Genomic DNA, 23,518 nt, shown 5'->3' with positions numbered 1-23,518 from the left:
CATCAGGACCTCTCTGCATTCTTCCATAATTCTCAATCCTAAAGAGAGATTTTTCTTTGCTCCTTGGTGGTAGGTGGTCTGGACCTGGTGGGGGCTGGATGAAGAACAACAGACTAGCTCCCACTTCACTCTGTAGACCAGGCGGCCTTGATTTCAGAGATCTGCATGCCTCTGCCTCCTGGTGTTGGGATCAAAGGTGTGCGCTACTGCTGCTGGTTCCTTTCTCCCCTTCTATTCTCTCCCTTGGGTCTCTTGTAGCCCAGGCAGGCCTTGAAATTATTATGCAGAGGGTAGCTAAGGATGACCTTGAACTGATTCTCTGGCCTCCATCTCCAGAATTCTGGGATTGTAAGCATGTGTTACCACACCTAGCTCCCTTTCACTGTCTTTTAATCATCTGGAAGTTTGTGGGGTGGAGGAATCTCACTCCTGGCTCCTAGTGGGAATAGGCCCACGGGAGACAGACATTTCCTTTTTACCCTGCTTTCTGGGTCTAGCATAGTTTGGAAAGTAGGGTGGAAGGACAGACTGCAACTTTGGTCAGTGGGGGCAGTGGGTAGGGTTTATTGCACTTGCAACAGAGTTTAAATAAGTTGGGGGTGGGTTCTGGAGCAGAGGGAAAGGGTGGGCGGGGAGGGAAGGGCAGCATCAGTGCAGCTGGTGGGCAGAACCCAGGTCCGGCAGGCCTGGGGCTCCCCATTCTCTGGGGAATGAGTGAGCCTGTTTGGCCAAGCTGAGGTTCCAGATATGTTGCCACTGTGGCCTGGTTAGGGTCCTGGGCAATTCCTGACTTCTCCTAAGTCAGGGATGAATAGGGCCCTAGACCCAGGTCTGCAGCTGACCCAAATGCCATCCTGGGTCTGTGAGCATATGTTCTTAAAATCTGAGACTGGGCTCCAGATCAATCCCAGGCCTCAGACTGGGTCTGGCTCCATTCTCATTCTGACTCCCCTGGACCTGGGTCTGGGCCAGCATCGACCTTTGTTTGGGATTTGTCCTGAGCTGGTCCTGCAGCACCATCCACAGTTAGTGTTCTTTATTGGCCCTCTAGGATGGGGGCTATCGGAGCTGCCAGGTCTCACTCCCCAAGTCTCAGGCTCTTAGCTGCAGGCTTCCTTTGGATCTCTGGGAAGGCCAAAGATACGTCTTTGCAGTCTGGAACCAGACGGGAAGTCCTGGTGGTATGCCTGGCCCACAGAATCATGACTGGATTCCCTAATTACGGCTCCAAGTTGCCTTCATGAAAGTCTCCAAAATGTAAAGGCTGAAGGAAGGCTGGGGCTTCTGTCCCTGGACCTGAGGCCCCCATCCATGAGAGGGCATGTGTAGAGGCCCCCATCCAAGAGAGGGCATGTGTAAACGAGGGTCCTTCACAGTGCATGGGGGGAAGGATCCCCAGCTTCTTGTCCCCCAGCTCTGGCCCTTCAAGTATGTCTCTGGGCTAGGGAGAACAGCTTCTCCCCAGCCCTCAGCACCTTCAGGAAGTGCCTGGTCCCTCCCTGTTGGCAGGTAAGGGATTGGCTCTTCAGGATCAGGAGTCTGGGATCAGGAGGACTCAGGCATCTGAGGTGGCTGGAGGCTTGAGCTGAGCTTTTTCCATGGCTGTGCCGTACGGGAGGGAGCGTTTGAAGAAGCCAAGCTGATGAGAAAGGAGGCACAATGAGAGATCATATTCATTCTACTAGGGAACCAGAGGGATGAGGAACCTCGTGCTTCCAGCTTCTCCATCCTGCCAAAGTGGCTTCTGAATACACATTCAGATACTTCCCCAAGGGGTCCAATGGATGTGGGAGGTCTAAAATCAGGGGTTTATTATGGGGCAATCTCTTATCAGAGTTTTAACAATGCTCCCAGTTAAGCCAGGAAGGGTAAACAAGTTCAATTCAAGTGCCATATCTGATTGCCCAGCAGTGGCCGCCACCTGTAGGATATGATTTGTTGTTCACTGCCACAGAGTTTTCGAGGAAATGACAGCACAAATGCCATCATGTATTTGCCATCTGCAGTTTGCAATATTGGCAAACTTATCCCGAGACAGGAGGCTTCTTTCTAAACGGGGGCTGCAGACTGAAGGAAGGGTCCAATAGTAAAAGACAGGGTGGGGGTGTGAGGAGCCAGGGCCAACATGGGGGCCTGCGCTGGAAAACAGATCTAGAGTGGCTTTTTAGATCCCACTGTGTAAAAGGTGAGCCTGGTAGGAGGGAGCCAAGCTGGGGCAGGGTGTGGCTGACCTTGTAGAGGACGTAGATGAGCAGACCTAGGAGCAAGAGGCCAAAAAGGATGGCTAGGATGATGATCCACAATGGAACACCATTGCTGCCTTCTGCCTTGGTCCACTGCACAGCTGTGGCCACCTGGGGACAAGCCAAATGACACTGAGAACCCAAAATTCTTCCTACCCTCTCCCTGGCTGCTACTGACTGTTGGATCTGGACCTAACTCTTATTTTTTTTTAAAGATTTATTTATTTATTAATGTATACAGTGTTTTGTCTGCCTGTATGTCTGCAGGCTAGAAGAGGGCACCAGATCTCATTACAGATGGTTGTGAGCCACCATGTAGTTGCTGGGAATTGAACTCAGGACCTCTAGAAGAGCAGTCAGTGCTCTTAACCTCCGAGCCATCTCTCCAGCCCCCCAACTCTCATTTTTTAGCTAACAGCATTCTAAACTTAAAGATGGAAGAGTCTGAAGTGCACAAGTGTCTTTTTGTTTTTCGAGAGACAGGGTTTCTCTGCGTAGCTCTGGCTGTCCTGGAACTCACTCTGCAGACCAGGCTTCAAACTCAGAGATCTGCCTGCCTTGGCCTCCCGAGTGCTGGGATCAAAGGCATTCACTGTGTCTCTTGTTTTTGTGTTTCACATCTGCTGTTTTCTCCACCCAGAATCTTCCTTTCTGGGACAGTCAGCCTAGTCAGTTTCCTCAGGCCTCAGCTTGTACACCACTCCTTCCAGGGAGGAAGGAGGACTAGGTTCAGGTATTCCTATGACATGTTTCCATAAACTGTCTGGTATGTGTCATGCTGACATCATTGCCTTCTAGGTTGTGAACTCCAAAGCAGAGCCACCATGTTAATCACCTACAAAGTCAGGAAATATTTGCACAAAGAAAGACCAGCCTGTATCCATGTCCTCACCCTGCTTCTGACATTCTTGAGCCTGCCTTCTTTGATCAAGACCTCTGACCTTGAACTCACCTGAAGTTTCTTTTGTGGCAGCTGCCGAGGCAGGATCTGGTAGGGCATCTTCAGAGCTTCATATACAGCCTCACACTGCAGGCTGAATGGCTGGTGTTCCCGCTGTGGGTGGAGAAAGGTGATCAGGGCAGCCCCTGGGGATCTAGAGGACACAGGGCTTCCCCACAGTTTGTCTCAGGATGTGATCGCTCCCTATTATGGACTCACTCTCTCTGATTCTCTTGATGTTCCTTATGAGAAATGGTAAATGTAAAATTGAATAATTATAACTGAATAGTGTATAATCAGATGACTATATGTCTAATATTTTTTTAATGATGAATATGGGTTAACATCCAGGACCATGGTTGATCCATAATGTGTGTTCAGTAAATGATAGCTTTTTCCTCTTCCTGCTTCTGCTTGTCCCTTCACTATGGATTCATCTTGTCTCTCTTAATTTTTTTTTAAAATTACAGTTGTGTGCATGTGTGTTCTATGTGTGTGCACATGCCAATCAATGCACATGTTCCATGGCACACATGTGGAGGTCAGAGGATAACTTTTACAAGTCAGTGTTCACCTTCCACCCTGTTGAGGCTGGGTCTCTTGTTTCTGCCACTGTGCTACATACCGCAGGCTAGCTGACCCACCAAACTCAGTTTTTTCCTTGGGTTCCAGGAATTGAACCCAAGTGGTCAGGCTTGAACAACTAGTCTATTTACCCACTGAGCCATCTCCCCAATCTTCTTTCCTTTCTTCTTATTTATTTTTTAAACATTGATGTATTTATTTGTATGTGCTTGGGCATGCACATGCCAAGGCTTGCCTATGGAGGTCAGAGGGAGTCAACTCTCTCTTTCTGTAAAGTGGGTCTAGACATCAAACTCAGGTTGTTAGACTCAGAGGCAGGTACTTTACCCACCCACTGAGCCATCTCACAAGTCTTCTTCTCTTCTTTCCTTCCTGTGTATGGTGTGTGTGAGTGCATATGTAGGTGGGTCAGAGCCTGAAGTCTCATACACTGAGACAGGCTCTCTCTCATGTGCATGTATGCATATGGTTTGTGTTTACATGTGTGGGTGGGTCAGAGGCTGATGTCGGATATCTCATACATTGAGACAGGCTCTCTCATTGAACCCAGAGATCACCATTTCGCCTCAACTGCCTGGCCAGCTGACTGTGGGGATTCCTTATTTTTGCCTCCTATGTGCTGGGATCACATACACGTGGCTGCCACACCAGATAGGCTTTCACTTATGTGAAAACTCTAGTCCTCATACTTGCATGTAAGTGCTTTACCCAAGGAGTCAGCTCCCAGCCCACTCCGGTGTTTAAACCTGTGGGTTGGGTATGTACTCTACCACTGATCTGCATTCCCATTCCCACTACTGCGCGCGCTCTCTCTCTCCCCCTCCCTCTCTCTCTTTGGTTTTTTCGAGACAGAGTTTCTCTGTGTAACCCTGACTGTCCTGGAACCAGGCTGGCCTTGAACTCTGCCTCTTGCCTCCCTAGTGCTGGGATTAAAGGCATCTGCCACCATGTCCGGGCTGATTTTCTTTTTTTGTGTGTGGTTATTTATTTATTGTTTTTTTGTTTGTTTGATTTTTCGAGACAGGGTTTCTCTGTGTAGTTTTGGTGACTGTCCTGGATCTCACTCTGTAGTCCAGGCTGGCCTTAAACTCACAGAGATCCGCCTGGCTCTGCCTCCAGAGTGCTGGGACTAAAGGTGTGTGCCACCACCGCCCTGCTTATTTATTGTATTTTTTTGAGACAGGATCTCACTGTGCATCCCTGACTGGCCTGGAACTCACTTATGTAGACCAGATTGACCTTAACTCACAGAGATGCACCTGCCTCTGCTTCTGAGTGCTGGGATTAAAGGTGAGCGAGTGCCATCATGTTGGGCTCTACTGTTCTATCAGGGCCAGAAAGGGAAACAGTGGCTGTTTCTACTGTGGCCACGAGGTGGCGCCGAGGACACACAACTGGGCTAAACCAGGGTGAGGGAGGGAGCTGTAGTTTGTATGTTTGCACAGTTGCCAAAGCAGAGGAGGAAGGGCAGACAGCAGGGAGAGAACAGGGTCAACCCAACTAGGCCCAAAGGCTGGGGTCCAGGCTGCATAAAGCTCCCTCACCTGTAGGAAGGTCTTGGCCCAGACTCGGAAATGCAGCTGCAGACTCCAGCTCTCTTGGCGGTGCAGTGGCCCAAACTCACAACGCAACCTGAAGCACTTGGCTTCAGGGCATTTCTGGAAAAAAAGAAGGTATTTGAGCCCAGAATTCTACTTTGGTGATCCTGAGAACTTAAACTGGTGTCCAGTGATGGGACAAACTCCATTCCCTGAAATGACTCACCAGGACTCGTGGCCCTGCCGTGGTAACGCTCCTGCCTGAAGCCTCTCTTTTCTGCAGGTGGTGTGGGGCGCTGTCGGGATCCAGCTGGAGGGAGAGACATTCTTACTGTCCCTCCTGCTCATTACAGCACCTAAGTCAGCCTGAACCTGAGTTCCAGAGCAGGAGCCCGGCTTCTGTCTCTGTCCCTGTGTCCAGCCAACCCACCCACTGGCAGAACAAGGCACCCACCTTGTTCTGCACTGAAATAGGAGATGTGTAAAGAAATCATTAAGTCCTTCCTGCCTCAGGGCCTTTGTACTGGTTGCTTCTTCTTCCATCGGGAATGTCCTCAGCCCTGTCTTTCAGGCTTCAGTTGATTCATTACTTTTATCAAGACAGGGTTTCTCTGTGTAGCTTTGGTGCCTGTCCTGGAACTCACTCTGTAGACCACACTGGCCTTGAACTCACAGAGATCCGCCTGGCTCTGCCTCCCAAGTGCTGGGATTAAAGGCGTGCGCCCCCACCACCGACTGGCCTTCATTACTTATTTAGCAGCGCTGGGATTGAACCTAGAGTCTTGGGCGAGCTAGGTAAGTGTCCTCCTACCTGGCAAATGGCTACATCTTCTAGAGGTTTCCCATCATTAAGTCGACTTTGTATCCCACAGTATATTAGGTCCACTTGCCTGTTTTCCTTCTTTCCTTCAAGAGTTCTCACTATGTAGCCTTGGCTGTCCTAGAACTCACTATGTAGACAGGACTGGCTTTAAAACTTGTGACTATGTTCCTGTTCCAGCCTCCTCTAAGAGCTGGTGATTAAGATGACAGGTGAGCTAAGATTACAGGTGTCACCACCATGCCTGGTAGCTCTGCACCTTCTGTCCATCTTCTTTTTTCACTCAGGGTCTCATGTATACAGCTGAGGATAATCTTGAACTTCTGAAATTCCTTTCTCTCCCAAGTGCTGGGACTATCAGTGTACATGCCAGGTCTCATCACTTTTCAACAGCCAATTATTTTTCTTTTTACTTCTTATTGTTTACCAGCCTTCATTAGATGCAAGCTCCAGGAATGCGGGGACCTTGTGATTTCATTTGGTGTGGGGTTTTTCCTAGTTGTAACTGTTCACTGTAACCCTTACTTCAGTAAGTGTTGTTTGCAAACACACACATTCTCAGAGGGCCAGAGGACAGGTCTGAGGAGCCTCAGAGGGACGAGGTGGCACAGACCTGGGAGCACACCAGGAGGATGAAGACTATCAGGCCACAGGACAGGAATGCAGCAGATGTGGGTCTTTTTCCTCCTTCCAGATGTTGTGGAGTCTGTCCCCCCACCACTTCCAGTAGCCTCCAGGCAACCTTTCCCAGCCCACGGCCCCAGTCCTCCACCCCATGCCCATGTCGAGGTTCTTACCTCTAGGCCCTGTGAGTTGGGGGTGTAGTTGGAGGTACAGTTGCTGAGTCCTGTCACCCTGGTCACATAGAGGAGCTGCTGGCCTTCCAGAGCCTGGGGACAGCTGAGCTCCAGCACGCCCTGGCTAATGGAGCTGGGGCCGTGGTTGATGAGCTGAGAGGGAATAATACAACTCTCTGAAGGGAAGGCTGGATTGATAAAGAGGCCTAGGTCACCACCACCCTGCATCAGGGCTCCTGTCTGAGAATTGAAGGAACACCCGAAGGCACTATAAAATCCACCTCAGCCATCACTTTTGAGACAAGGTCTCACTCTGTGCCCAGGCTGGCCTGGAACTTATTGTATAGATCATGCTGGCCTAGAACTCACAGGATTCCTCCTGATACAGGCCCTTTGTAAGTCAATGGACTGGTGTGTTCCTCTTCTGGCCGCCTCTCATAGACCCTCAGTACTCACCAGGCCGTCCCCTCTTGTCCACTAACCCAGCTGCTGGTTACTGTCACTTGTACTGGCTTCTCCTTTTCCCCCATCATGTGGCCTGACTGCCTGGCTTGTCTCCCAACCCTCCTCACCTCATAGACATGGTGGACAGCAGGGCCCAAGTCTCCCTCCTTCTGAGGCTGGTCTTGGGGATACCAGTCACTGACTGGGAAGAGCACAGCTTCAGGCTTGGAGACACTGAGGAGGAAGATGGTTTAGAGCAGGCAAGAGGAATCCAAGTGTCCTTCCCTAGAAGTCCATCACCCTTCCCGCTAAGGGCCCCATTCTGCTTGGGCACTGACCCATTGAGGGAGACCTGGGCCTGAGCCTCCACGGAGAGCGGGAAGGAGACCATGTTGCTTTGTGAGTTGTTCAGGTTCTTGCTGTGGGATGGAGGCAAGAGTGAAGCAGTTTGCTGAGGGAGGCACCAGGCCCTGCCACCCGCCCTGCGCTCTCCCTTCTTCCGGTCTCAACTCAGTCCCAGCTCAGGTCCAGTCACTCCCTACCTGAAGATCTGGAAGTCAAACTGGATGGTTTTCTTTGTGTCTCGAAGATGAGGAACAGTGAACCGGAGGCCACCCCAGAGCTGTGAAAGGGAGGCAAGGGGGACATTAGGTGGGGTGTTCAGCTGAGCGCTGGGGCAGCAGGACCCTGTCCTGCACTCTCTCCAACCCCTTCCTTTTCCACCCTGACTTACACTGGTGCCTGCCTTCATGGGGTTGCCCAGGTCACACACCAGCTGTCGGCTCTGGTTCACAGCAAAGTAGTCACAACTCAGGCTGGAGAAGTTCTGGGGACAGGCAGGCACAGGCCAGTCAGGCTTTGGCACCCTCTGGAGGGGATCACCACTGCAGCCCCATTTGAGAGTCCCTCCTCACCCCTGGGTGTCTGACAAGTCCTGAGTACTCAGCCTCCAGCGGGGCCGTGACCCGAAGTTCAGCCTCATAGGCGCCACCCTCACCCAAATTTTGGGCATGGAATGTCAGGTTCAGTGAGTTCTTGTCACCCAGGTACACATGTTTCTTCTCCCTGAAGGGGACACAGGGTAAGGACACTGAAGAATGAATCCACAAACCAAGGCAATGGGGCATGGTAATAACGCAGCTGGACTAGCCTTGCTGACTGGGCCCTAGCTCTGGCGAGCATAAGGTGAGGTGCTGCATGCACAGTAGTGCCCTTAATCTGTCTAGAGTCAGAGAAATTAATGCTCCCTGTAGACAAAGCTGAAACCCAGAGATGCTTACAGATCTCACAGCTAGAGTGTCCCTGACACTTAGTCACGTGACAGTCCTACTCACCCATACACATCCAGCTGCAGGTCAGGCACACAGATATTGTCCTCACCGCAGTCCAGCAAGATCTGGGCCTGCGGAGCATGACAGCTTTGAGAGGGGTCCTACCACCTCTTTTCCAGGGCTCTGCCTCGGATGCCAGGCCTGTCCGCCCAAGTTCTTTCCTTACCTTGTCCTCTATCCGACTCTTGCTCTGGTAGTGTAGGACTGGCTGGAGACCGTGGCTGTCCATGGGGGCACTTGGGTCCAGGGAGAAGTTGAGGGCGATGTGAATCGGGGAGAGTTTGTCTCGGAATTCTGACTCATTCTAAGGAGAGCATGCACAAGATCAGGGACTCTGGGGCCTCAGTGGCCTTGCTTCTTTGACTCACTTCTCTTTTTATCTGTTTAAGACCCAAATTTAACAATCCCCATTGCTCTGTGGGTCTAGGCTCCTGGTGTCTGGATCTTCTGATAGAAGGGCTTCTTTTTTAGCCTCTCAAGAATCCCATGCCCTTCAGGGGGAACCTCACAGAGATGCAGACAGACAGACACACACACACACACTCAGGCTAGGTCGCCCCCACCCTCAAGCCATACCCTGAGGTAGATCTTCATCTCCCTGCAGTCTTCCCGAGCCCCGTTCTGGATAATCAGGGTCTGGGTAAGGGTGGCCTGCTTGGAGGCCAGGAACAGCGCCCGCCGAATCCCTCCTTTCTGCTTCTGCCAGTCCAGTTGGAGTTCTACCTCAAAACCTGTGGCCAGGAAACATGGTGTGAGTCTGTCTCTCCTACCTGCTGGACTCAGTCCTCCCATCCCACTCCATGGTCTACCACACTTAAGCAGTCTCCCTTTACCTATAGAGTTGGGGACGTGCTTTCCAGAAGCATTGAGGCAGAAGCTAAGGTTGATGCTGGAGAAAGACGGAGGAGAAAGTGCTGAGTGTAAGTAGAACTGGACTCCTACCTGCCTCAGAAAGACCCCGACTAGGTTACCCCCTTTGTCCCTTGCTGAGGCAGACTTGGGCCCCCTGCCCACTGACAGGTACAGATCTCTGCAGGTTCCTGGCTCAGCTCACCAGGACACAGGGTTTCCTTCCAGGCTGCAGCTGCGCTCCTCTGGGTTGAACATGGAGGGGAGGATGGTGAGAGACGCACTGGCAGATATGATAGGCCGACCCCTGGAGAGTGGGTGTGTGGTAAACAGAATCAAGGCTCCTCCGAGGGCTGGGCACCTGCCCCAGGACACCAGCTCCCTCTGCACTGACATTCCCAATCTTAGTTCTAAAGGGATGTTTCTACTTCCCCAGGCTGCCTCAGTTTCCCTGAGTTCATACCTGTATACCAGAGCCTTGTCCACACCAAAGGACCCAACGATTAGATCTGCAAAAAGTCAAGAAACAACCCTTTACAGCAAGCCCCAAATCAGGATCTCTTTTTCCCAGGCTTTCTAGTTTCATGGAAACTCTAGGAGGCCCGAGCTAGGGAACTGCACCATCTGGTGGCAGCTGCCTAGAAATGCACACAACTTACCAGGGTATCCATTGCCATCCAGATCTCGGCCTCCTCGAAGGGCGGAGCCAAAGAAGTCTGGGGTATGGCCAGCTGCCCACAGGGGCTGCAAAACCTGGGAAGGCTTAGTGCTCAGTCCTCCTGGGCCTCCGGGGAATATAAACACGACTCCCTGCTGGGTTTCCCCACCAAATGGAGCCCCAATGGCAACATCTGCAAGACATAACACACATTTGTCATCAAGTTAGGAGGCCAGGTGTTGAAATCCCTACCACAAAACCTGCCCCTCATCTACCTGTCATTCCTGTTCTAAATCTCTTTAAACCCCAATATCCTTGGAAAGTCAAGAGGGACTGGGTAGTTAGTTTAGTTAATATAAACCCTCCCCCTAAATTCCTGACCAATCAGGCTCCCCCACTCAGCCTCAGCCATGTTGCTTACCATTGTAGCCATCTTGGTCCAGGTCCCCCAGGGGTGTCAAGGAGCTTCCAAATCTGCCGAACTCATCTTGGCCAGTGAGGGTGAGGGTGGGTGTGGGCTCTATGCCAGCTGGGTGCTGCAGGTAGATATAAACCCTGCCCACCTCCTGAGGTCTCCCATCAGCTGTCCGCTCCATGAGCAAGGGTGCCCCTACCAGCAGGTCATCTAGCCTGCAGGAAAGGGCAGATCCAAGCATCTTGATAACTGTCTTGTCACAATTTATTGCCCCTACACAGGAAATCCAGGCATTCTGGATCCCCAGGCATTCCCTTCTGTGAATCTGAGGGCTCTGATGTAGCATTCAGCCCTCTCCTTGCCCTGACCAATGAGAAGGATAGCATGAATGAGAGTCCAGAACAGAAACTACGAGGAGCACTCTGCCCGCACTGACCCATCCCCATCCTTCCTGCCCAGGTCTGGAAAATGCACCCCTCCCCATCACTCACCCATCTCCATTGGTATCAGTGGCAGCCACAGCATAGCCGAAGTAGGAGGCCATCTGTGGGGACAAAGGATATCACTGGGTCAGAACACGGTTCAGTCAGTAAACAGATCAAGAGTGAGTGGATGTTCAGTGGCTCCAGAGAAGGTTGGAAGTTTGACACTATTGGTCCAGAGCTGAGCTGGCAAGAGAAACAACCTGGAGTAAGTGAGGGTGTCCTCACCTGTTCTCCTGAGACATTGTAGAGGGACTGGATGTCTGAGCCATTAAGGATGGTGACCTGAAGATGAAGAGAAAGGCCTGTTGGTCCTGGATGCCCCACAGTCGAAGGTCTGGGACACACGGACAGGCATTCCCGGGGCACCTAAGCACTCCTGACTCCTTCCCAGTCTCCGCCCCACCTACACGTCTTCTCTACCCTGTTGCTGTCTTGCCTTGTTTTTTTTTTTTTTTTTTTTTAAGACTTATTATTTTTATGTGCATTGGTGTTTTATCTGTGTGTATGTCTGTGTGAGGGTCTCAGATTCCCTAGAACTGTAGTTACAGATAGTTGTGAGCTGCCATGTGGATGCTGGGAATTGAACCTGGGTCCTCTGGAAGAGCAGCCAGTGCTCTTAACTCCTGAGCCATCTCTCCAGCTCCCGCTGATTTGCCTTTCTCCTTTAAATCTCTTATGGATTTTCATCTCTACCCAGTAGATTCTAGTGACTAGAATATAAGATCAGTGGGACCAGGAGCATGGTTTTGGTTTTTGCCCCTCAGAGACTAAAGGAGAGCTTAGCAAGCTGCCCGTAAGCAGTAACTGACATCGAATACATACTGGGTTTCAAACCCAGCAGACTCAAAACTTCGTTATCCCTCACCCACCAGTGTCTGCAAGTCCTCGCATTTCTGTCTCCTCTTATCCATTGGCCCAGCAGACCTCCAAGTCTCTTGGATCCTGCTTTCTGCCCTGCTGTTCTGCTGAGACTTGGTGTGAGCCTTCCTAGGGCTGCTGGGCATTCAGCCTCTGTGCCTTGGATTTCTCCCACTGGTACTGATGCCAGAGAGCAGATGGAGATTGCTGCCCCCCGCTGTGCACCCCGGGGAGCCCCCTGAGCCACTGTCAGTCTCTGTCTCTGGGGGCCTCCAAGGCTCCTGGTGTCTGGCCCCACGGTCCGTGCTTGTTCAATTCTCCCTTGCTCTTCTTACCCTCTTCTGGCTTGTGGGGCTACAAACTAGCTCCAGTTTCCTATTCTTTGTATTCTTCATGCCTGTGCCTGGGACGCCCTCTTGACCCATCTGTGCAGAGCCATCACAGAACCTTCTCTGACGCACCCTCTCTGGAAAGAGGTTACTACTGCTTTCCTAAAATGTGTTAGGTTACCTCAGTTGCTTTTCAGGAACTTCCAGTTCAGAAAGTGTAGAATTGGGAATATGGTAGATATTAAATATTTATCCAGCTGCCCCTAAGCAACATAATTGGTATCTTAGGACCATAGTTTATGTGTAAATTGTCAAGGCTGTTCTCCACCCCACAGGGCTGTAGTGGGGAACACCATCATGAATGGACAGTGCCTGAGACCTTGAGAGGCTCCATCAAGATGAAAGCTGCGTGTCTCATCCCACATACTTGACTAGAGGCGCCTGACAAGATGGGATAAGATATCTCTGTCTCATCTCTCACCTTGCCTTAATAAATGTTATTAATCGGACAGCTGTGTGTGGCACCCATCTGTCCGGCTCTTGTCATAGTCTAATGATAGCAGCTGGCTGTTGTACACCACCTAACAATTCACAAGTGCTTCCACCCCCTTACAAGTGCCTAGTGAGGTCAGAACTATTATTACCCCATTGCACATGGAAGAAGCAGCTTGGAGAGGTTAAGCAGGGGGCAGTGTAGCAATGAAAGAACAGATGAACTTATCCAGAGTCAGTGCCAGAATTTGAACCCAAGTCTGACTTCACATGCTTCCTTTCCTTGAGCTAGACTTCCGAAATTCTATCTGTTTTCCCCAGAGCCTATGTTCTGATCTATTTTCCCCCCCTGAGGCTCCACAAACTGCCCTGCAAGGCTCTGCACTTGGCCAGGGTGAGAGGCAGGAGATGGCGGGCAGGGTCTTACATAGCCATAGGTGAGGTTCCCTTTGGGCACACCGGCAACAAAGTCTGCAAAGAGAAGAGAAACTGATGGGTTGAGGGAAGGACAGGACAGACTCAGAACGCTGAGCTGGGCTCTCTCCAGCCCCCCTTTTGGCCTAGCCTGGGGTAAGCCTCACTTACCTTCTGTGTCATCACCACTGAATTCACCCACAGCCACAGAGTATCCTGGGGGACAGAGTGGGTGGATGTTAGCACTGCCTCCTTTGGGACCCTATCCTCTGGCCCTCAATCCCTTCATAGTCAGCCTCCACACAAGTATGGAGGCAGAGCTGGTGGCACTGAGTGGGGGAAGCAGGGGAGGCTGAGTGAGGACAGAAGCCCCTGTTGCCCTCCCATTCTCCCCCCACCTGCTTGCCTACCCAAGTAGCTGTCATCATATATGGAGCTGGCCTGGCGGGTCTGCAGCTGCCCCTGCACCGGATTGATGAGGTATTCTGGGTAATAGGACTTCGAGATCTGCTCTTGAGTGGCGGACAAGATCTGGCCTGGAAGGAGAGCAGAGTGATGGGCTGGGGGAGGTAATAGGGACTTAGGGGAACTGAGTAGGATTTTAGAAGTTTGGATCAAGGAGAGGGCCTATGTGGAGGGTGGTGGAATAGAATGAGAGTCTGGGCGTAGATGTGGAACCGGGAAGTTGAGGGAGTGGAGAAGGGAAGGATTAGTGAGTTCAGACCTAGAGGGGGAAAGGATGTGGGCAGAGGAAGGGCTTACCTTGCCAGAAGTAGCTCCCCGGTCCACCCAGGACCACATGGCCAGTCTATGGAGAGGTGAGGGGAAGAGGGGATGAGTGTGCCATTTGGTACTGACCCTGGAGCCTCACTCACTGCCCTCCCTCCCCAGTCACCTCTCACCTTGGTGAACTCAGCACTGAAGCCCCCTTGACAGTAACCCTGCCCTGCCGCGCTGCTGAAATCTGTGAGGGAAGAAGACAGTGAGACCAGCTGGCTGTGTACTGATGGGCTGACAGAAGGGAGACCAGACAGTCCCCTGAGCAGCCTTGAAAATGTTTATTTTGCTGCTTGGCGGCCATGAAGAGAAAGCCCTGAGCACCTGGGATCCTCACATGGAAATAGTAGGTCATGCCACTCTGGCCCCTACCTGAGCGGCAAGGTGCGTACTCCAGAATCCGGGTGAAGTTGTCTGTGGAGAGGTAGCAGGTGCCCACGGGGTCGCTCTGTGGATCCTTTTCTGTGCGCCAGCTGTACAGTGGAGCGCATGCCTGGGAGGGCCCAGAGGGTGACTTCAGGTTTAGCCCAATAAGAACTCCCCAGCCAGGCCCGGCTTTCTCCACCACTGCTCAGCTCTTAGGCACCACACCACTGAGCCCACTGGCCCCTCACCAAGATGGAGGAGCCGTGGGCTCGAACCGTTGCCCCGAACCACTGCAAGGACTTGTACTCCACGGGCTCCTCTCCCTTGGCACTGGACAGTGAGGACTCCAGGATCCGGGGACCTGGGGGAAGTTGAAAGGGGGTTGTCACACTGGTTCACAGAGAGGCAACCCTCAGCCTTGGCCCAGGATGCTCAGCATTTCTAGACCCTGAGCCCTGAGCCCTTCCCAAGTTGTCTCCTTGGCTTCTCTGGTTTCCTCTTAGCTATAACAGGACACGTGCACTGTGGTGCTGGGGAACTGGCGAAGTCCCATGGCTAACTTCTGTCTGTACACCAGCCCTGTATCTGCCTCCAACAGCCTCTCTGTCCACCTCCTCACTAGACCTTCCTTTCTGTCTCTTTCCAGCCTAAACTCTGCCCTTTGTACCACCGCCTTTCTCGCTCTTCTGACTCTCCACCTGTCTCTCAGGCTTTTTATTTATTTGTTCGTTTTTTAAGACAGTGTCTCATTTGTAGCCCAGGCTGGCCTTGAACTTCTGGCAATCTTTCTGCTTTAGCCTCCTGAGTGTCCTTAGGCTTTTAAAAGTCAGTTTGTTTAGGAACTGGAGGTTGTAACTCTGTGGTACAGCACATGTGTGTGTGCATAATCCCTAGCACCCTTTCAGAAATCAGCTAGCCTCCATGTTTTTTCTTCTCTTTTCTTTCTTTCTTTCTTTCTTTCTTTCTTTCTTTCTTTCTTTCTTTCTTTCTTTCTTTCTTTCTTTCTTTCTTTCTTTCTTTTTTTTTTTTTGAGACAGGGTTTCTCTGTGTAGCTCTGGCTGTCCTGGAACTTGCTCTGTAGATCAGACTGGCCTCAAATTCACAGAGATCCAAATGCCTCTGCCCACCCTCAGTGCTGGAACTAAAGGTGTGCTCCACCATATCCGGTTTGGCCTCCACATTTTCATGCTTACCTCTTCTTGCCCATTTACCTCAGTCCTTACCTCTGATGATAGACTGTCTGAATTCATATCCTCGATCTCTTACTAGCTGAATGACTTAACTTCTGCTTCCTCCCTCACAGGATGGGGATACTAATTCAGTTGCTGTAGGATTAAGTGAGCCAAGGCACTCATGATAGTGCCTAGCATGGAGCAAATGCTCTTGAGTGCTGGTTGAATAGCCTCTGCTCCCTCAGGTCCATCTGCTTGAGGGCTGAACTCCTTGTGGCAAAGGCTGAATCACACTATAGCACTATCACTTAGCTTGGGAACAGAACCCTCTTCAAGCCTCTTCTTCTGTCTTTTGTGTTATGGCCCTGGCCTCCCAGAGTTGTGGGTGATTCAGTGGAAATGAGAGCCACATGTTTCTGAATCATGCCCGCCCTCCTTGGGCTGGGCTGGGCACATGGAGTAAGTGCCACAGGGAGCCCACAGCTAGGAAATGGAGCTCCAGAACGACTGCTAGGAGAGCATGAGGTTCTGGTGCTGAGGCTGTACGCCTTACAGCAGGGACCCCAAGCCCCATCCTCAAGCTGCAGGCCCACCCACCCACTTACTCTGGGCCCCTCCCTGAACTCTTCCAGCCTACCTTTGCTGTCAAATTGAATGGTGGTGCACTGGGCAGGGCTGGTATCCCAGGGACACACGTAGACAGCACCACCCTGCAGAACACCTGGCTGGCTAGTGTTAGCCTTGGGTGCTCCCACCAGCACACTGACCCTGTGGAGGGGCAAGGAGAAGCGGATTAGGAGGGGTCCTATTTCCAGGTCAGTTTCGGGTGGCAGGACGCACCCAGACCTTTGGGCCCAAGGATGGGGGTGGGGTAGAGGTCCCCTGGGTTGTATTTATATCTCAGGAGATGCCACAGATGCCAGAGGCAGGGGCTGGAGCCAGGCGTTTCCCACGTGCTGCTGTCACTAACTCCCCTCCTCCCCTCCTCCCACATTCTCCTACTTCTTCTACTACCAGAGAGAAGGAGCCAGCGTCAGTTCCTGGAAAAGGAACGAGGGACAGAGGTCTAGACTCCAGCTTCTCCAGTTCTTCCATCTATCTGCCAAGGTTAGATGCCCAGACCAACTGAGGCTGTGGACCAGAGGTTGAGGGTGTGCTTGGCATATGCAAAGCCGTCAGCATCAGGAAAACAAAACAAAACAAAACAAATAGTACCAAATGCAATGCATGTCCTTTGGTTGAAAGTGGATTAAAAATATATATTAAAGGGACAATTTAGTCCTAGAACCCCAGGTTCCTGTGGAGTCTCAGGGTCCTCACCTATTGTGTTCCCTCTCTCCCCAAGCCAAATTTTCTACCTGGGTCGGAACCCAGGCAATTGGTCACATAGTCTTGAGGCTCGTTGGAGGAAAATGTGAGTGTCGCAGAGGAGCTGGAGCACTGTGAAAATAGGCTGTTTCCTGGGCCTGGCTTGCCCCCCCTGTGGCCCAGAGTAGATCTCACTTTCCTAGCTCGGACTCTGCCTCGCTTGTACCTCTTTACCACAAAGCAGCTCCAGAAGACTGAACTCAAATCTTGTTCTGTTGGATCCTCTTCCTGGACACACATGCCCGAGATGGGGTCCTCCACCAAGGGAGGGCTCCTGGAATTCCTCCTCTACCAGCCCTGGTCCTTTGCCTCCAGGTCCTCCACATAGCCACAGCCCTGTTCTCTTTTGGCGCTTCACTCAGAATCTCCTGCAAGGACTGCATCTGGCAGCCTGGGCAGCTTTCCCTGGCACCCCAGCTCTGGGCCAGTGTCCCGGCCAGGCTTGGCCTCTGCTCTCCTCCCCCGCTGCCATTGGCAATTGCTCCTCAGCCTCTCTGCCTGTCTGTCCCCAGTACTGCCTGCTCTCTTGATTTAGATTTCTGAGTCTCCTCCTTTGAAAAAAAAAAAGTAATCATTTAATGTGTATGGATATTTTGCCTGAATGTCTGTGTGGCGTGCGGGTACTCGGCTCCAGGAGGCCAGAAGAAGGTATTGGATGCCCTGGGACTGGAGTTAGGAGTGATCCTGCCATACGGGTGCTGGGAACTGAACCCTGTAGCCAGCGCTCGTAACTGCTAAGCCGCTTCTTCCTTCATTTGATTTCAGATCCCTGGTCTCTCCACCTCTAATGGTTTTTGTGCCCTTTCAGGTTTCAGCACCCCCAACACCTACCCCTTTTCTTGCTTGTTCCACAGCCTTTATCACTAGGATTGTGGGCTCAAGAAGGGACTTAGCAGAGGTCACAAAGGCAGGAGTGTCTTCCAATAGGGTTACATATACTGAGGGGGAGGGTCAGGGTCTAAGAAGAATAAGTGATGGGATCAACAGGGAAGGAGTCCCTAGGACACCAATGGAGTATGGAAGGTGAGGGGCCCCCAACTGGATCAGGCCCTCTGAATAGGTGAGACAGTTGATTGGCTTGATCTGTTTGGGAGGCATCTAGGCAGTGGTACCAGTTCCTGTGCTCATTGCATGAGTTGGCTGTTTGAAACCTGGGACTTATGCAGGGACGCTTGGCTCAGTCTGGGAGGAGGGGACTGGACCTGCCTGGACTGAGTCTACCAGGTCGATCTCAATCCTGGGGGGGGAGGGGGGCAGGAAGGGGGAGAACAAGGGAATCTGTGGCTGTTATGTAGAACTGAATGGTATTGTAAAATAAAATAAAAGGAAAAAAAAAGAGGACAGGTGAGAATAAAGAAAGCAGGGGTCCAGGGGAACAAGAGTGGGGCAGGACAAGAGGTGCCTTAAGTTATAGAGTGGAGAGGGGAGGTGCCAGCTCGTTACCCTGGGGACAGGAAATGTTTACTGCCTGTGGCTTCCTGTCAGTTTCCAGCCTCACATTTCTCCATTTGTCTCCCACCCACTGGGTCTCACCTCTCTCTAACTCAGGCATTAGGACCAATTAGAAGTTTGAGCCACCATTCCAAGGGCCCAGTGACCTTCTCAGGTGAGAATGCCTGAGGCTGACGCCATTGAGAAGCTGCAACCTCAGGGCTGAGAGAGAAGAGAGGGGTGTGGTCCTTCTGTAGCTAGAGCTGCCACAGAGAATTTAGCCCTGGCCTCTTGCACCAAAAAATAGTGAAGGCCTGCATCGGTGGTGGTCTACATAGTGAGTTACAGGACAGCCAGGGCTGCACAGGGAAACCCTGTCTCAAAAAAACAAACCAAAACAACAAAAACAGTGAAGGCATTGCACAGGAACCAGACGGCTGCACAAGAAGCTGGAGCTCTGGGTCTTGCCCTAGCTCAGCATGGTCTTGGGTTTCCTCTTTCTCTGGCTTCTACCAAGGTCCCCAGATTTCTCCCATACCACCTGCATTTGTAGAGAAACTGAGAAGGGAGTGTATAGTTCAGCAGCCCTTACAAAGCCTGTGAAACCTATAAGCCCATGGGCCAGGGGCATATCTGTTTGCTATGTGAAAGTTCCGGGATCCCAGAATGTAGACAGCGGACATGGATCCTGATCAGCCCACACAATCCACTCATGGCTTCTACCTAAGGCTTTAGTGGTGTGTCCATCTCAGAGTTCTCATTCTAGCACCCACACATGCCTGCTGATGTGCCCGTGCCAAGGCTGCCATGTAAGCTTATTATCCCTATTCTCCTCCTACCTGATGCTTCCTAAATCCTGCAGCAGTAGAATCCTCATAGTGATCCAAAAGGGGACTAAGGGAGGGAGGGTCCTTGGGCTGTTTTCCATATTGCAGACCGCCTAACGGAAATCATGCATTTATCTGATAAGGCATACCAGGCTAATTAAAACTTCAAGTGCATTTGCTTTTGACTGGCATTACACCAACTTGTGTGGGGAACCTGGTTATCTCGGGCTGGTCAGAAGTTCTGATTGGCAGCTATAGATACTCTTGGTTCATAAAAGATGAAAAGACCATGAATTATCTCCCACTAGATGCTGCTTGGCAGATAGATTCTATTACAGAGTCCAAGGGAAGAAATGCTTGCCGTCATTTATCCAGAAGCCTCAGAGGGTTTGGTTAGTCTTTTGAGACAGATGGCCATATCTAGAAGCCATCGCACAGAACATCTACTGGACTAATGCAGATGCCTTGTGGTGCTGCATGCAGGAAAGGAAGGCCATCTCAGCCCTGACATTCCTCAACAAGTCCCCAAACTGCTGACCGAGCCTCAAGACCTTATTTGACAGATGGGAAAACTAAGTCCAAGAGAAGTCACAGCCATCCGTGGTTGCTCAGAAACTTTCCCAGGATATGAACAGAAGCCTGGAATCCTGGCTCCTAGGCTAGTGTTCTGCCCTGCCCCACTGCCAAAATATCCCCTCCTCTCTTCTTCACTATCTCCCTAGTCAGGCTTTTGATTAACCAAGCCCCTGTTCAATATTCAGTTACTGTTTGACTCCCTTGGCTTGACAAGGTCAGGGTAGAGAGCAGCAGGTGGGTCAGGGCCCAGCTCCCACAATCCTGCCTCACCCTGGCCAGGCCAGAGGTGGACACCTGCTTCTGGAACTCCAGGTACATTCTGAAGGGGTACACCTGGCTGGCCGAACAAGAGCTGCCTCCAGCAGACCGGCTCACTTTTTAAGCTTTAAGTCCTAAGTTAAGTCACTGTCTCTCTTCTAGCCTTAAATTCTCTCAAAACTAACTTCTAGTTCTAAATTTTTATGACTTTTGAAGCAATAATATTTTTCTCTGTTCAACACAGGATTTTTGTAATAATCCAATGAGAAATTGATATGAAAGCATAAGAGGAATGTAAGGGATTATGATTGCTATCACAGCTACTAGCAAGTACTACAAGCATGTGAGGACTGGGGATGAGCAGTTCCAGCAGGTGGACTGCTTGCCAAGCATGCACAGAGGCCCTGGGTTCAATCCCCATAAACTGGGTGTGATGGAGGGTGTGGCAAAGCCAGCCTGTAATCCCAGCACTGTGCAGAGGTGGGAGCAGAAGTTCAAGGTCATCCTTGGCTATACAGCTTGAGTTCAGCCTGGGAGCAAATAAATGAATGAATGAATGCAAGTCAGAAATGGAGGGAAAGTTAAGATATGAGTGAGGTTGGTGCCAGGGAAATAAAAATCAGAACCAAGACTCTCCCTATAAAGCTCATACTTTGCATGTGTTGCCTGCACGTGGGCGGGCACCTTTTAGGTGTTGTCTCATTCAGTTCTTAGAGTAAGTTAGACACCATGTTCAGGGGAAGGCTGGACTCCAAGGGTAACTTAAGTAACTTGCTCAAGTCCCAGCTCTTTGGTGAGTGGTGAGCACTCACACCCAGGGCTGCCTGGCTTCACCCCTTGTTGCCTGTGACACCTCTGCATGGATCACCCTGTTCTCTTCACTGTTCAACATTAGAAGCGATGCAGAAGAACCCGGAACACCCAGACTACAGCCCGAGTTTTCCCACATGAAGGAGAGGGAGTCCAAGTCCACCACACAGGATTACACACAGAGCAAAGGGAAGGGAGAGCAGAAAGTGAGCTGGACACCTGGGTGCTCTTGGGAGCACAGATGAACAGGGTGGGGGTGGGATGAAAAGACTGGGTCCTCTTTCAGAAGAAGCCTTAGGGACTAAAGGATCAGGCCAGGGGCCAGATACACACCTAGGGGACAAAAGGAGTACAAAGTCCAACAGATATGTCAGTTTTAAAAGAGAACTACCGTTTTGTGTGGGGTGGGGTAGGGATAAGGGAGAAGTAAAACGCCAGACACCCTGATGAGGGAAAACATCCTATATCCCCTCCATCCCTTCTGCTCCGTTAGGGTTGTGGTAAGAAGTTTGGGGGACCTTGGGGGAGGCAAGGCCTGGCAGAGACTCTAGGCCAGGGTGATGCAATGAGGTTTGGGCAAGAGGCCAGGGTGTGGGGTGGGGACCTTGAAAAGCCCAAATTCAACGTCTGGGGCCTAGTTATCTTTTTTTTTTTTCCATCCCTAAGTCCCCCAGACAAAGTAGAAAATCGTCCCTTCCCCAAATGAATTAGCTAGAGTTAGCGCCTCCTCCACCCCCTAATTAAACAGACAGCTAAATTCAGCTCACCTCTGACAAAGGTCCTAAGATCTCGGGGTGGGGGTGGGGGTGCTGCCGTGGGCATATCGGGAGGCTCAGAGCTTGGAGGTGGAGGAGAGACCACTGCTGTCATCCGAGGGGTTCAGGAATCTGGCATCTGGGGTCCCCTGCCCCAGAAGCTGGGACTGTCACCTTCCTCTTATTTAAAGTAAGTCCTCCCCTCATTTAAACAAACACTTTTGTTTCAATGTGGCCTCTAACTCTGATTTCCGAGCCTGTGGGCACCCATTTTCCAAGCACTAGGAGTCTAGGTCTGTTTATTACCCGGAAATAAGGATCGCCATAGAGATTTTCAGGAACCTTCGATCTGATGCTCTTGGGCCCAGAAAGCCTATGTCTCCCCAGCTTCCGACCCTAGTCCCAGAAGTCTGAGTCTCTGTTCAACTACAGCCGACAAGCTACAGGAAATCAGCTTTTCTCTTCCTCCCAAGAGCTGAGCTAGAGGGAAACCGCCCACCCCCCTTCAGGCGCGCGCACACACACCCCTCCCGACACATCCGTGCACCGCCCTGGGCTGACCCCGCCTCTAGCCCCAGCACCCCCAGTGCCGGGGTCCAGGGATTCTCCCTAAGTTTTTGGATCTCCTCGCCTGAAGGAACTGGGGGTGGGAGGCGACGCAGGGGACTGAGGAGAAAGGGGAGGGGGAGCTCCGTCCTCCTCCCTGGTCTTTCCCCAGTCTGAGTTGATGGGGGAGGGGAGGATGAGACTGGCCCCCACATAACCTCCCGACCCTCTCAGTCTGTCTGCCCTCTTACTGCACGCGCTCACCCAGCTTCAACCCTCTCAGTGGCCCCACCGAGGATCTCGAAGTTCTTCCAGTGCTCCCTAAGGCCCGGCCTCCGCGCCCCCCTCGACTCCCACCCGCCACAGGTCCCCAGCAGCCCACAAATCGCCGGAGACCCTGAGCTTTCTGCGCTCTTTCCTCCTGGTTGGCCTCGAGACCCTGCCTGCACTTCTCCAGCTTCTAGATTCTGTCCTCTCCTCATGCCACAAGTCTCGACACCGATCTCACACTCCACGTCGGCCACGGTGCCTCCCTGCTTCAGCGCGGGCCCCCAATTCTAGCTTGGGCCCCCAACCCTAGTTCTGGTCCTTTCAAACTCCGCCCTCAAACTCAAGTCTTGGTCGCCGCCAGACCCCGGCGCGCCCCCAATCTCCAGGTGGCCCCCTGCTCCCTTCTCGCCGCCAACCTCGCCACTTACCCGTCCCTTCCTGGCCGGTAAAACTCCACGGAGAAGCCGAAGAGGGAGCCGGGGGGCCCGGAGAGCACCGCTGGGGCCTCCGCTTCTAGGTTGAAGCCCCCAACCTGGAGTGGCGGCGGCCACAGGAGCAGCAGCAGCGGCAGCAGCGGCGGTAGGCACCGGGCCCCCCAGCGCAGCGGCACCGCGTGGAGAGGAGACGGTGGCGACCGTGGCGTCCGGCTCCCCATTGCGCCCGCTCTTCCCTGTCCTGGGGCCACCGACCCAGAGCCGCTTCCTAAACCTCCCAGAGGCGAATGACTCAACGCGGGGAGGAGTTTGCCAAACTCCCGGCTGGGCCCTCCCCCCGGCCGCCCGGCCGGCTGGCGGGGGGACATTCCTGGGTCCCCGGGACGCCGAGGCCGCGCCCCGCACCCCGAAGGGGCGTGGGGGGCCGCACCTCTGAACCCCTGGCTCCGGCCCCAGCTGGAGGCCGGTGGTCTGGCCTGGCTCAGACTGGGCGGGCTCGGGTTCTTCGCCCTCCTCTCCGCTTCCCCTCCCTCCTCCCCCTCCTTTCCAGATGTACAACGTAAACGCTCGGAAAAGTAGTTGGAAAAAGGGAGCAGAGAATTTCCTAATGAGGAAAGGAATCACCTCTGGGGGGTGGAGGGAGCCTGAACAGTGTGTGTGGGGGTCTCCCTCACTTATTCAGGAAAGAAGCTTTGGGGTCGAGAGACAAGGGACTCCTCTGGCGTCCATC

The 23,518-nt window shown here is 52.2% G+C and overlaps 1 protein-coding gene across 1 annotated transcript; it reads right to left on the bottom strand.

Moving 5' to 3' along the window:
* Positions 1-539: 539 nt before the first annotated feature.
* Itga5 (integrin subunit alpha 5) lies at positions 540-23,177 on the bottom strand. Its single transcript, XM_028874400.2, has 30 exons — positions 22,783-23,177; positions 16,151-16,281; positions 14,590-14,702; positions 14,348-14,468; positions 14,101-14,162; positions 13,961-14,006; positions 13,609-13,734; positions 13,370-13,414; positions 13,212-13,255; positions 11,331-11,387; positions 11,112-11,164; positions 10,627-10,835; positions 10,207-10,398; positions 10,011-10,056; positions 9,753-9,854; positions 9,532-9,587; positions 9,275-9,429; positions 8,865-9,002; positions 8,702-8,769; positions 8,282-8,432; positions 8,101-8,193; positions 7,910-7,989; positions 7,706-7,786; positions 7,496-7,601; positions 6,924-7,076; positions 5,533-5,616; positions 5,313-5,426; positions 3,196-3,297; positions 2,232-2,354; positions 540-1,639 (listed from the first exon to the last, which is right to left on the bottom strand). The coding sequence occupies exons 1-30, from the start codon at positions 23,154-23,156 to the stop codon at positions 1,556-1,558; spliced, it is 3,309 nt and encodes a 1,102-aa protein (XP_028730233.2). The 5' UTR covers positions 23,157-23,177; the 3' UTR covers positions 540-1,555.
* Between the last annotated feature and the right edge of the window lie 341 nt (positions 23,178-23,518).

The sequence above is a fragment of the Peromyscus leucopus genome, chromosome 20 (genome assembly GCF_004664715.2).
Source record: "Peromyscus leucopus breed LL Stock chromosome 20, UCI_PerLeu_2.1, whole genome shotgun sequence".
NCBI lineage: Eukaryota > Metazoa > Chordata > Mammalia > Rodentia > Cricetidae > Peromyscus > Peromyscus leucopus.
This window is presented reverse-complemented; position numbering and strand designations above follow the sequence as displayed.

Bases quoted from the DNA above. Each gene is read 5' to 3' on its own strand.
- Itga5 (XM_028874400.2), bottom strand. From the start codon at position 23,156: ATGTCCCCCCGCCAGCCGGCCGGGCGGCCGGGGGGAGGGCCCAGCCGG. The intron at 11,165-11,330 runs GTGAGGACACCC...TTGTCCCCACAG, and splicing joins ACAATGTCTCAGGAGAACAG to ATGGCCTCCTACTTCGGCTA. The intron at 7,787-7,909 runs GTAGGGAGTGAC...TCCATCCCACAG, and splicing joins TTTGACTTCCAGATCTTCAG to CAAGAACCTGAACAACTCAC.